Genomic DNA, 13464 nt, shown 5'->3' with positions numbered 1-13464 from the left:
CTGAGCTTTGTTTACAAGGCCCATGTGAGAGGACCACAAGACTGATGATGGAGGCGTGAACACTGAGCAAGAGAGAGAGAGAGAGAGAGAGAGAGAGAGAGAGAGAGAGAGAGAGAGAGAGAGAGAGAGAGAGAGAGAGAGAGAGAGAGAGAGAGAGAGAGAGAGAGAGAGAGAGAGAGAGAGAGAGAGAGAGAGAGAGAGAGAGAGAGAGAGAGAGAGAGAGAGAGAGAGAGAGAGAGAGAGAGAGAGAGAGAGAGAGAGGGATACAGGGAGGGAGTGACAGAGAGAGAGAGGAAGGCGTGAGAGAGAGAGATAGAGAGAGAGAGAGAGAGTAGGAGGAGATGGAAACGTTGGATACAGGGAGGGAGTGACAGAGAGAGAGGGGAAGGCGAGGGAAACGGCGGCTAGAAAGAGTGCAAGGAGGTTTATGAAGACAAGCGGTCATTCAATGAGCCAAAACACAGACTTTAAAGTGAGCTATTACTGCGCGTCTGTCTGTGGGGAGGATGGTAGGCTAAAGGACGACCCAAACCCATTTAATACGCCGAGTTGAGGTAACAGTCGATGTCTTGGACTCTCTGGATAGTATGGGGTGCATTTGGAGCAGCATGGCATGAATGACAAATAAAATACCCATCCGAGCGCACAAAGCACCGAGAGCAGAGCAGAGGAATGTGCAGAAATCTCGCGTCAATTCAAGCGACCCCAAAGTGACGTTTTGGATATTTTCTGGGTGGACCTACATCATCGTTGTTTGTAAACACACAACAAAAACACAGCAATTGCTATCCAAGCACACATAACTGGCTGCGTGCGCGTCGGGGTTTAGGCGCTGGAGCGTTTCTTTTTTTTGTCGGGCGGCATATAGACAAACTTATACCATGGCCCTGGTGATGGAACCTGTGAGCAAGTGGAGCTCGAGTCAAGTGGTTGACTGGATGAAAGGTAGGTTATAACTATTAGAAGGTAGCCAGACAAACAGATGTGTGCAATTAACTGAATCGCACTGAAGGATGTTTGCGTAATACTTCAGCCTGGCCCTATAGATTCACTTGCGATGCAAGAAACACCTGCTGAGCCAGGGTTAAGTGTCCAGCAAGATAAACCACTCTGTCTATAAACCTATTAAATTAATTGTGGCTTATAATAAACAACCGAATTCAATTCTGCACACTCAGTTAGATACAAGGCCCCTACAGTCGGCGTTGTATTTTCCATTACCTATGGTTTTGAAATGACTGAAACCGAAATATATTGTAGCCTATAGGATACCCATGGTGGTCGTTGTTGTTATGCAAAGATTGCATCGCAAAATATAATGCTTGGCAGCGATTGGATATTAGATGAAAATATAATAATAGTCTCGAATCAATGAGCGCATCTATTCAGAAAAAAAACGTAAGGATGAATTTATATTTTTGACATCAAAGTAATAAGTATATTGCGGTTGCAAATGTATATGGGAAACATGGCCTAGCTAGATGTGTGACCTTATGACCCATGAACCTATTAATATAGTATCCTATGTTATTAGTGAGTAGGCCCAAAAATTCGTATTTTCAATCACAAACTATGATGTTTCATCATGTTTGTCATTGGTAATGATACTGGGATACATACTGTGTAAACCAGTCAGAGAGTAGATTACATTCAAATGTATTGTCATACAGCACAAGTACAGTACAACAAAAATAAGTTTAGCATCCAACCAGAGTGCAGATGTAACAGTAAAGTGCAATAGTAATATGCAATGTGCATGTGATTAAACTGGATATAAAATATATAAATCAATACTACTGAGTGCTAATCAGATCTATGTACAGCGTTGTAGTATTATTATGTACAGTGATACAGGCATAAAGACACTATGATAGTAAGTCAGCAGTGTAACTAAGTGTAGGTAAGGGATATGTACAGATAGATATAGTATCTACAGATATGTAAAAGTATTACTGTGCAGTAATATGTTTAGTTAAACATAAGATCTACATTTCTATTGCTAGTCTTGTTGACTGTGCACCACTTTCAAAATAAACATCAAATGATTAATAACAAAACAAAGCAGGGTTTCTGCAGTCATGGAAAATACTTTCGGGGGTTCCATGTCTTGAAAAGCTTTGTGAAATGGGTCAGTAAATGTCCACAAAGTTTTGGAAATGAAATGTCATGAAATATATTTCCCCCTTACCTTATTTTTTCCTCTCATGTGTTAGTTATAGGGTTACTCCTACTTCCTAATTAATAAAGTAGTAACAAATACATATAGTAGTAGTTCATTAAACATTCAAATCCAGCTGTTAAAAAATAGTATGTGAATGAGGATCGGTCATGGAAATTGCGCCACCCTACCGATAGGTACCATGAAATAATTGTGGATAAATACACAATGAAATTTGTGTGGCAAGGCTGTGTCCTAAATGCAAGTACAGAATGATGAGGCACCTGCTTCACTGTTTTCACTTAAATATATCAAGTGCCCTTGTATTGTCCTAAAGATGAACTCCAGTGAGTGACTCTCTAGTTTCCGATTTCTGCCTTTTCTCGCCTAAACCGTGGCTCATTCCTCCGCTTGATTTTGACCCTAATGTGACAAATCAATCATCTCAAATGTGGGACACTTCCAGGTCCACAGCATTGAAAAGCAGCTCTAAGAAGACCATTGTGTTCACATTAGGGAGATGTTGGGGCCTTGACGTCTGTAGAGGCTAGAGGAGATGGCAGGAGAGATGGAGAGGAGGGGAGAAGGAGAAGCCTAGCTTGGATGTGAGAGGCCTCTCCAGTGGCCCACATGTGGCAAGTGGAGCAGAGACAATTCTTCTACCCAGAGTCCAGTAATGGTAATTTATAGTGAGTGGTAGGGAGGCGCAGGGAGATGAGGAAAAGAAAACGGAGAGTGTTTTCTTTTCCTCTTCTTGTCCCACACCCGTTCTTAGCTCCTGAGGACTGGCAGCATTTTGTCATTAGCATTTAAAAAGTGCTGTTATTAGCATACGGCTCGGTGATGACACTGGAGGCCAAACAGGGGCACCCTGTGACCTGCCCATGATTCCACGCTCCATCCCCCTGGTGATTTCCGTTTACCAAGATGAGCTGCTCTCAGTTGTGACAAAGCCTTTTCAGAGAGGAGACACACATCACAGAACAGAAGGGGCCTTTGACAACGTGTGCCTGTTATAACAAGTGCATTTAGCTTTGTAAATACATACATAGATGCAATGTCTCTCAGTGCTCCTTATTATGTTTGACTTGTGCATTCTTTCTGGATTGCATAGAAACAGGCACAGATTCAGTATAGTGCCTGACATGTTCTTTTTTGAAAACATAACATATTAACTCATTGACCGCCGTGCTGTTTTCCCATCTCTACTCAATGGCGCCAGCGTTATTGACCATTTTAGCGATGTTTGCGGACCCATCGTGTGTTCTGTATTATAGCTATGGAGACAATAGTACGGCTCATTTGACAGGCATTGTTCATAGTCCAAAACTGACTAACCAGTTAATTTCTACATACTGTAGTTTGTGCGCTATTCCATGCTAAACATCGCCCCTTTCCAAAAGAATCCAGTATTTTTTCCTAGATCGCGAGATATGACGCGTTAAATGCATTATGCCCAAATGGTTCAGGGTTGCTCGCCTGAAACTCCAAATACTTCCAAATCAAAGGTATATACCATATACATATGTGTCTTCACAAAATCATCAAGGGGAGGGAGGGGGGGTCGTTTTAACTCAAAACTGTGATCTAGGGCTGACCTTCGATATTTTTTTTTGAATTCGAAGCTTCGGGGCCGAGATTTGAAGCTTCGAAATAAAAATTAAAAATTAAAAAATAATAATTATATTATATTTTTTTTATGTTGTGGGACTTGTACAGCACTTTGTTCAACTTTGTCAGTGCTGTAAAGTTTAAACCTTTTTAAATCTTAGAAAAAACTAAACACTTTGCTTTCATGAAATATTGTAAGCCGTCATTTGAGGCTTTATAAAAGCAGCACAATGAACACAAATCTGTCAGTGCCGAGTCCGACCTCATCTTAAATAACAAACAGCATTGCTTGTTGTAATTAACAAAGAGAGGCAGTGTTGATTAACACATCCACCGCCGGAAACGCTGTTCAGCGTTATTGCCCGCCATGCATTGACCGCCAAACCTCGCTGTACAGCGTTATTGAGATCATATTTAATTTTTTCGCCATGGCATTCATAATTCAGCCACCCAGCCTCTGGTGATCCAGTGGGACCCTGCACAATATTGCAACGCCTCAATACCGCCGCCTGGTGGATGATTGGGCGCGTTACATTCAAGTCAAACCGGAAGTGGCAATCGGTGCATCTGGGAAATCCGTCCGGCAGTCACATCTCGTTACGGTACTCCAGACAAACACTGGCGTGCATATGGATCGCTGCCATAACTCAATAATTGATATGATTTGGGCGTTTATTGTGCCATACAAACCGGAAATGGATCTAGGAGTTCGACGTCAAATAAGTGGGATCTTTTTCCTCCAGTCTCATCGGCGAACGGTAAGAGGACACTAACGTTATTTTCAGCCTGATTGTCCATTTCTTTATTTACAAACCATCTGATCAATAAATCAACCCATACTACATAAAGCAGTTAGTGACGATCAAGGAATTATGAACGACCCCCCCCCCCCTTTTCTTCACGCATGATGAAGCATAACTATACCGATCATATACATTTGAATTTTTTAATATAGCGTGTCTAGGGAAGACACGCCAATCGATAATCTATATATGCGTTTAGGCCTATAAATCACGTTCTAGGAATTACTGCAGAAAGCCCTACTGTGATCGTTACCTAAAGCAATTTTTAGGTCCGGTAAGATACGACACTGTGGTCGGTACAGAAGCATGTTTTAGGTAAAAGAAATACCAGCAGGTTACCTAAGATAGACCTTACCTCAGTCAGAAGGGACTCCAAAATGAATAAATCGCAGTCGTCCCATGGCGCACAAAGAGTTAAAAGGCAAATTGAAAAAACAATGACATAAAGGAACGTCTTTAAAAGCATGATGGTTTAAAAGCCTGAGTTCTCTTGGGCAAGGCATTCCACAATCTAGGCCGGAATGGCAAAACATGTGATCATCACCATCTTGAGTCCAGAACCAGTGGTTCTCAACCTTCTTTGTGTCAACGCCCCCTATCTGACGTCCATGTTCCATAATGCCCCCTATCTGACGTCCATGTTCCATAACGCTTCCCCTATCTGACATCCGTATTCCATAACACCCCCCCCCCCATTTGATGTCCGTGTTCCATAATGCCCCCCTGTAAGGGACCAAGCAGCCGTCACACCCCCTATCTGACGTCTGTGTTCCATAATGCCTCCCTATCTGACGTCTGTGTTCCATAACGGCCCTCTATCTGATGTCGATGTTCCATAACGCCCCTCTATCTGACGTTTGTGTTCCATAACACCCCCCTATCTAACGTCGATGTTCCATAATGCCCCTCTATCTAACGTCGATGTTCCATAATGCCCCTCTAGCTGACGTTTGTGTTCCATAACGCCCCTCTATCTGACGTTTGTGTTCCATAACGCCTCTCTATCTGACGTTTGTGTTCCATAACGCCACCCTATCTAACGTCGATGTTCCATAACGCCCCTCTATCTGATGTTTGTTCCATAACGCCACCCTATCTGACGTCCATGTTCAGACGTTTTTTCTGTTCATATGATTCTCAGCCATTAATGTTTCTATTTGGCTCAGTTTGTTGGGTCAATTAAGTCTGTCAGTGTTGTGTGTCAAATAGGGATGCTTGATATTGGCTTTTTTACCGATACCGATATTGTCCAACTCTTAATTTCCGATACCGATATCAACCGATATCAACCGATACCGATATATGCAGGGTTTCCCCCCCCCCCAAAAATGGAATAATTTCAGGTAATTAACATTACATATATCTTGTTGTGGAATTAACACAATATTATGCATATTTTTATTTATTTGACAATAAATAAAATCAGAATTTGTTCTTACTTGCTTGCCTGGGTAAATAAAGGTTATAGAAATGTAAAAAAAAAGAAAAAAAAAAAAAAATTGAAAACCGATATTTTCCGATATCACATTTTAATGCCGATATCGGCCGATAATATCGGACATCCCTAGTGTCAAATGAAGGCTTCTAACAATGAGACCCAATACAATAATTTTTTCCCCTTGGATTTAGATTTGTATTCATTTAATTTTTTACCACCAAGTGTGTATGAATTAAACATTACAAAAGGTAAACCTTTTCTTTACTAAAAAAGTTACACTTTCCCTGTTTCTGAAGTGGGATTTTGGATTTTGATTGTGCTCACTGCATGTTGGCTCATCTCTGGTTCCAGTCAAGTTGTTGTCCTGATATGGTACCACCCCCGTTATCCAGACTGTGTGGAGAACAATGTGAGGGGCTCAAGGATCTTTGGCTTCACCTCATAACAGGTCTGAAAGGTAACTAAGGGCCCAGACCTAGCTGTGCTTTAAAATCTTGAAAGGCTTGAGAGAACCTAGAGGCTTGAGAGCCTAGAGGCTTGAAAGAACCTTGAGAGAACCTAGAGGCTTGGGAGAACCTTGAGAGAACACAGAGGCTAGAGAGAACCTAGAGGCCGCTTGAGAGAGCCCAGAGGCTTGAGAGGCCAATGTTTGACAATTTATACCCCCTTTAAAAACGGCATGTAACTGTCACTGACGTTGAGGATCACTGATTACTTGAGTTCTCCTCTAGGACCAGTAGTGAGATACATCTCCTCTTGGACCAATAGTGAGATAGATCTCCTCTAGGACCAGTAGTGAAATAGATCTCCTCTAGGACCAGTAGTGAGATAGATCTCAATAGATCTCCTCTAGGACCAGTAGTGAGATAGATCTCCTCTAGGACCAGTAGTGAGATAGATCTCAATAGATCTCCTCTAGGACCAGTAGTGAGAAAAATTCCTCTAGGACCAGTAGTGAGATAGATTCCCTCTAGGACCAGTAGTGAGATAGATCTCCTCTAGGACCAGTAGTGAGATAGATCCCCTCTAGGACCAGTACTGAGATAGATCCCCTCTAGGACCAGTAGTGAGACAGATCTCTTTAGGACCAGTAGTGAGATAGATCTCTTTAGGACCAGTAGTGAGATAGATCCCCTCTAGGACCAGTAGTGAGATAGATCCCCTCTAGGACCAGTAGTGAGATAGATCCCCTCTAGGACCAGTAGTGAGATAGATCTCCTCTAGGACCAGTAGTGAGATAGATCCCCTCTAGGACCAGTAGTGAGATAGATCCCCTCTAGGACCAGTAGTGAGACAGATCTCTTTAGGACCAGTAGTGAGATAGATCTCTTTAGGACCAGTAGTGAGATAGATCCCCTCTAGGACCACTAGTGACATAGATCTCAATAGATCTCCTCTAGGACCAGTAGTGAGATAGATCTCCTCTAGGACCAGTAGTGAGATAGATCTCAATAGATCTCCTCTAGGACCAGTAGTGAGATAGATCTAAATAGATCTCCTCTAGGACCAGTAGTGAGATAGATCTCATCTAAGACCAGTAGTGAGATAGATCCCCTCTAGGACCAGTAGTGAGATAAATCTCCTCTAGGACCAGTAGTGAGATAGATCCCCTCTAGGACCAGTAGTGAGATAGATCCCCTCTAGGACCATTAGTGAGATAGTGACATATACTGTACATTCTGGTGCAGAACATACTGAAAGCACTAAAATCTTAAAGCGACCTACGAGTCTAAGAAGTCAGTTTAATACCATTGGGTCTCATTCCTGAATATTTTCCAAAGAGTTCTCTTGGAAGACTTATCTTGTTGGAACCGACTGAGACAGAATCTACGACAAGTTTACTCTGAGTCCCCAACGCGTGGGGAAGATGTCTTAAGTGGCTCAAACTATCACAGCTGAGTCACCGCTCTGAAACATGAACGCGCGTCCCCTGTCCAGGTCATTTGCATACAAAACAACGCCTCCAGAGCTCCTTATAAGGCAGGCTCTGTGCCGTGTGCAAATAAAATCGAGAAAAGTCTAGTGTTAAGACACACCTGTCCAGCTCATTAAATGCAACTAATGATGCAGCAGTGTGAAAATGGTGGCGGAAGCGCTTTGCGAACGATCAAAATGAGATTATATTAATGTATTGTCATCATTATACAGAATACATGCTACTACTCGTGACCACCTGCCGCAGTGCGCGCACCCCCCCCCCCCCACACACACACACACGCTCGCAGGACTGTATAGTCTACGTGCGTAATGAATGAACGCAGTAGACTTATATTATTCTAATGATGACTTGTTTTATTAGGAGATCGCAGATACAGTCCACCAGTCCGCTGCCCGACTCTGGCGGCCTTAATATGTGTACTGTACTTACTGTATAGGGCAGAGCATATATATAGTATCTACTAAATCCTAATGAAACAAGTAATTAGAATAATATAAGCCTACTGTTCATTCATTAGACACGTAGGCTATACTGGCGCACACACGACTTATGGAATATTAATGCAGTCTATTTCCACACAATTAGCTTTAGTTCTTATTTATTTATTTATCCACATTTGCAGTGTTGGTGTAGTAGGCTACATAGTGTATTTCAATATCTGTTTTATTGATTAATGATATATTTGAAGGAATGCAAGTTATAGCTATATCAAACAAATGTCTGTCCCATTAATCATGGGATATATTGCATGTTGGCTCTAACCTGCATTCTTTCAAATGTATAATTAATCAATAAAACAGATATGTAACAAATAAGAAATACAAATTCCACAGAAGGCATTAAACAATTATTATTTTCAATCATTTCACAATAATTGCATAATTGTGTTTGAATATCTGAGTAATTAAAGTAATTATACATTTGCCCAAAATAGCTGGTTCAGATATGGTTAATCCAGCTGCCCTGTGATCAGATTCATCCATATTATTTATTTTTCCGACATCCGCGTAATTCCTTATCGTACAAATATTGTCATATTTATTTTAATTATGATTATGTAATTAATTCGAATGAGGCCTGTAGGGTTGACATGAAGGAATCACTATGATTCCTCCCAAATAAAACCATTAACACTTTCAGTGCCACGGACGACAAATATCGTTTTATTGTTTTATTAGCGATCTGAAATCATAGTTCATCAACCGAGTCTCCCGTTGGTACAGCAGCTCCTACAGGAGCTCAGAATGGAAAAAAGCGCCCCCTATCGTCTATCCCTGTGTAACTGCAGGTCAGTCGCTTAGACTGACCTGGGATCTGTAGATATGTAGGGGCCGAGCCAGCTGGTTCCTTGTGCTGGTAAGAAGTCTGATCAACATGGAAGTCATCGCGGGACGGGAATCAGCCTAGAATATATATTTACAGCAGCCAATACTCAATCAATAAGCGTGATCGATATTTGGAATGGCGATCAGGAATTGGAATGATCTTTTTGGAGAACATCTGATCTGAGGTAAGGAATCTATTTTACCAGTCTTGGGATAATCAGAGTTGTATTCGCTGAGATCTCAGCGTTTGCCCTATGTGTGATGTGTCTCTGTGTGCGCGATCGCTGATGAGGAAATATGAGAATCGATTTTTTAGATCGCCTCTATAGCATGCATATGTACACATATACTATCGATAATCTAGCGTTTATTTGAAAACTATTCATAAATAGGCCGAAAAATGACAACGTTTTTGTGTATTCTAGAATATTCCAGTACATGTCTTTTATCATGGAATCTTTATATTTTCCTTGAAAACGAGGGCTTTTCAAAATGCTATAAAACGAAAATGAACCGATAAAAAAACAATCCGCTTGGACAATGTTGACTGGAAAACGAGTCATTGATAAGCGACGGGCAGATTAGACACATAGCCATAATTTAAAACATAGATTAGGCGTTTTTAATGCTAACATTGAAGTGGATCGCGGCATTCAAGGAGGTTCCGGGGCACCGAGCTCCGGCACGGAAAGTGTTAAGAACATGGAGAACACAGTCTGTCAAGTAATACAATTTTCAATCAGTCAATCAATCATTCTCAGCACTCTTAAATTCTGCTCTCAGCCACGTCCGAATCCAATCTCAGGGACATTTGGGGAATCTAGCTACCAGCCCTAATACAGTATGTCTTAAACCGGCAGAAATTTGCCTGAGAGCAAATTTCTTGTCGTGAATCCGTTCGGGAATGAGACCCATTGTCACTAGTTGTCTAGACTCTAGTGCAGGGGTGGGCAATTATTTTTCCCGGGGGGCCGAATGAGCAACTGAAAATATGTTGGGGGGCCGGGCCAAAATTCCAAACTCAATTATGCATAATATACATTTTATTTCTATATAAAAAGCAATAAATGGCATTGTTTTGACCCCTGGTAAGAGTGTATGTTATTATTTGGCAATTAAAAGGTGAGGTTAGCTTTCAAAAATATCATTTATTCAAATAGAATTTATTTCCAAAATGATAAACAAAATGTGAAACATTAATAACAAAGGGCATTTTGAGTTTCATATACTATTGAAACAAGGATTTTCTTAGCTTTCTAAAGACATCACATCATCTTATAGCAAAAATAAACAAGACATGTCACTGAACTGTGTAAAGAAAAGTGTCCCAGTTTTGTAGCCTTTTTTACTTTACATGCCTATATTAAACATTTAATGTTTTCAGAACTGTGCAAAAAAAAGAAAAAATATATCAAGTGTCCCATTTCACTTGTTATATTTCCACATTTTAGTGTTCTTCAGTTTTTTTTTCATTCAGTGTGAGAAATCCAGTCTCTTTTGAGCTTTAACAAGTCCATCAAAGTCAGGTTGCATGTCTGAGGTGGAGATGCGAAGCACAGCTGCCAGATGTTCATCAGTGAGAGAGGATCTGTACCTGGACTTGGTAAACGTCATGACTGAGAATGTCTGTTCACATATGTAGGTGGATCCAAAGAGAACCAACATCTTCTGAGCATGTCTCCTAAGCGTATATTGTGCGTGTGAACGTTGACATGAAAAAAAAAAGTAAAAAAAAAAAAAAAAAAAAAAAAAAAATTCTTTTTAATTATCATGTAATCTTTCGCGGGCCGGTCCGTACAATGCCCAGGTCTGCTCTAGTGTATGGCTGAGTGTACGAGTTTAGGGGTGACAGTGGTCATCTGGTAATCAGGAGAATCCCGGTTCGATTCCTTCTGCTCCCAGGCAGCGTGTAGAAGTGTTCTTGAGTAAGACACTTAAACCCTAATTTCTCCCGATGAGCAGGTTGGCTCCTTGCATAGTTGCCTCCGCTGTCGGTGTGTGAATGTGTGAGTGAATGGGTAAAATGTGAGGAACAAATTGTAAAGCGCTTTGGATAAGGTTATGGTTAGTTTAAGGTAACTGTGCTTTAGGTTATTGTTAGGGTTTGGGTGAGGCTATCAGAAAAGTGTCTTAAAGGCACTTGCCTCCCATGTGAGTGTCCCGGGTTAGTTTCCCAGCAGGAGAACTCAAATGTTTTCTGAAAACGTTATATGATAAAACATTGTTGAATATTCATATGTACTTATTTCTAAATGTAAATACATCTTATTTGTAATATGTACACATCAATATAGGCCTATTACTTATGGCTGTAACATTACGTACAATATGTACCTTTTTCCTGTGGTTGATATGTACTTTATTTAGGCTACATATTTTAAGTGAGATCGGGCTGATATTTCAGCTGAGTGGTGTTCAAGAGTCAAGAGTCACTTTATTGTCCCATCAGCTGGGAAATTTGTCTTGGGCTTACACCCACACTACAGCCACAGACACATACAGACATGACACAACACAACTGACTCCAAACAGAGGAGATACACAATATAAAAGATACAGTAAAGTACCTGCACAGCAGGATGTCTGGCAACACGACATTAGAATAGTATACCCAAATACTAGTATAATATAATATAATAGTATACCCAAAAAACCCAAATATCGGTTATCAATTATCGATAATATAACAACCAAATATCAGTTATTCGATAGTTGCCCTTTATCTGGCACTATTTAAAAGTTTAACTGAGATCGGAATAAAGGAGTTTTTAAACCTATTTAGTCTAGAGCAGGGGTCTCAAACTCGTGGCCCGCGGGCCAATTGCGGCCCGCTGGATGATATTTTGCGGCCCCCTACTTGACATAAACATTTTGTGTTAGTGCGGACCGCGCGCAACTGTTTGCTGAGTCGTTGTGCGAGTTGGATGTTTTATTTATTTTATCATTTGTAGGCTACCATAGCGCAGGCTCATGACAGCAACGTTACGTTAGTGACTTGGTTGAAACGTGATTCCGGAGTGATACCAAGTGGAAGGAAAATATATCCAGTGCGTATGGCAGGCATCCTCGAAATTCTCCGCTGTCTCCTCTGCAAGCAGTGCTCTGCCTGTCTGTGTCTGTTTGGCTACTCTGGTCCAATCACATTCAGCGTCCCGTCAGCGTTTCTCCCCCCCACCCACAGTCTGCGAATCAGAGCAGAGTAGGCCCAGTAGGGCGGGTTTTCACGGAATGAGTGTTGTCTCTTTCAGCGGGTCCGAGTCAGAGCGAGAGTTGACAGCGCATCTACAGTTAGTCTAATCTGCAGGTACTGTAGCTAGTAACCTCGTTCCCAGTTTTATCTCTGTGAGATAAATGTAGCTAGTAGCCTAGTTTCGCCAGCAGGCAGTTAGTAGAAAAATATGGCATGCTCATGCTGAATGGACTGAAAAATATGCGTGCATCCTCCCAGCACAAAACCAATTTTTTTAATATGCTTAATATGCCAAGAAACGGTAGCTCTTGTGAAGAGTGGCAATTTGAAACGCCACTACGAAACAAAACACAGTTATTTTGATGCAGCCTTTCCTCAAAATTCAGTGCTAAGAACCACAAAAATAAATGGAATGAAATCATCATATCACGCTGCAAGAATTATTGTTAAAGCTATGTCACAACGAGAAAAAGCAACCAAGTCCTCACTCAGTGGCATGGGTGTTGGCTAAACACAAGAAGCCATTCTCTGATGCATACATAATAAAATAATGTATGACTGAAGTGATGGAGACCATGTTTGAAGGCAAACAAAAGCAAATCCTCCTCAGATAGCACAGAAACCAGAATAACTGAAATACTGGCTGATGATTTGATTAAACAGCTTTGTGATAGAATAAAAATAAATGCACAGTGCATTTCCATAGCTGTGGATGAGTCCACTGACACCACTGAGAGTGAGAATGCTCAGTTGCTGGTGTTTGTGAGGTTTTAGTGAGTTTGTGAGAAGATTGGATCAGTTGTACTTTTTTTTGGAATATTGAAACACTTTTTTTGTGGAATATTTGATGCGGCCCAGCCTCACCCAGACTCTACCTCCAGCGGCCCCCAGGTAAATTGAGTTTGAGACCCCCGGTCTAGAGCGTGGAACTTTAAACCTCCTCCCAGAGAGCAGTAGCTCATACCCGGCATGTAAGACATGGGATGGGTCCGAGACTATT

At 41.3% G+C, this 13464-nt stretch overlaps 1 protein-coding gene across 1 annotated transcript in view; it reads left to right on the top strand.

Annotated features, from left to right (window-relative positions):
• Positions 1-881: 881 nt before the first annotated feature.
• LOC311233869 (connector enhancer of kinase suppressor of ras 2-like) overlaps positions 882-13464 on the top strand; it is a gene marked incomplete at both ends in the record, with an annotated part of 244093 nt that continues 231510 nt past the window's right edge. Inside the window, 1 exon segment of the mRNA XM_084320929.1 lies at positions 882-945. Within this exon segment, the coding sequence (XP_084177055.1) occupies positions 882-945 (64 nt within the window).

Source organism: Notolepis coatsorum, assembly GCF_963971535.1.
Source record: "Notolepis coatsorum genome assembly, chromosome: 8".
NCBI lineage: Eukaryota > Metazoa > Chordata > Actinopteri > Aulopiformes > Paralepididae > Notolepis > Notolepis coatsorum.
The sequence above is the reverse complement of the archived record's forward strand: the minus strand, read 5'-3'. Positions and strand labels throughout refer to the sequence as shown.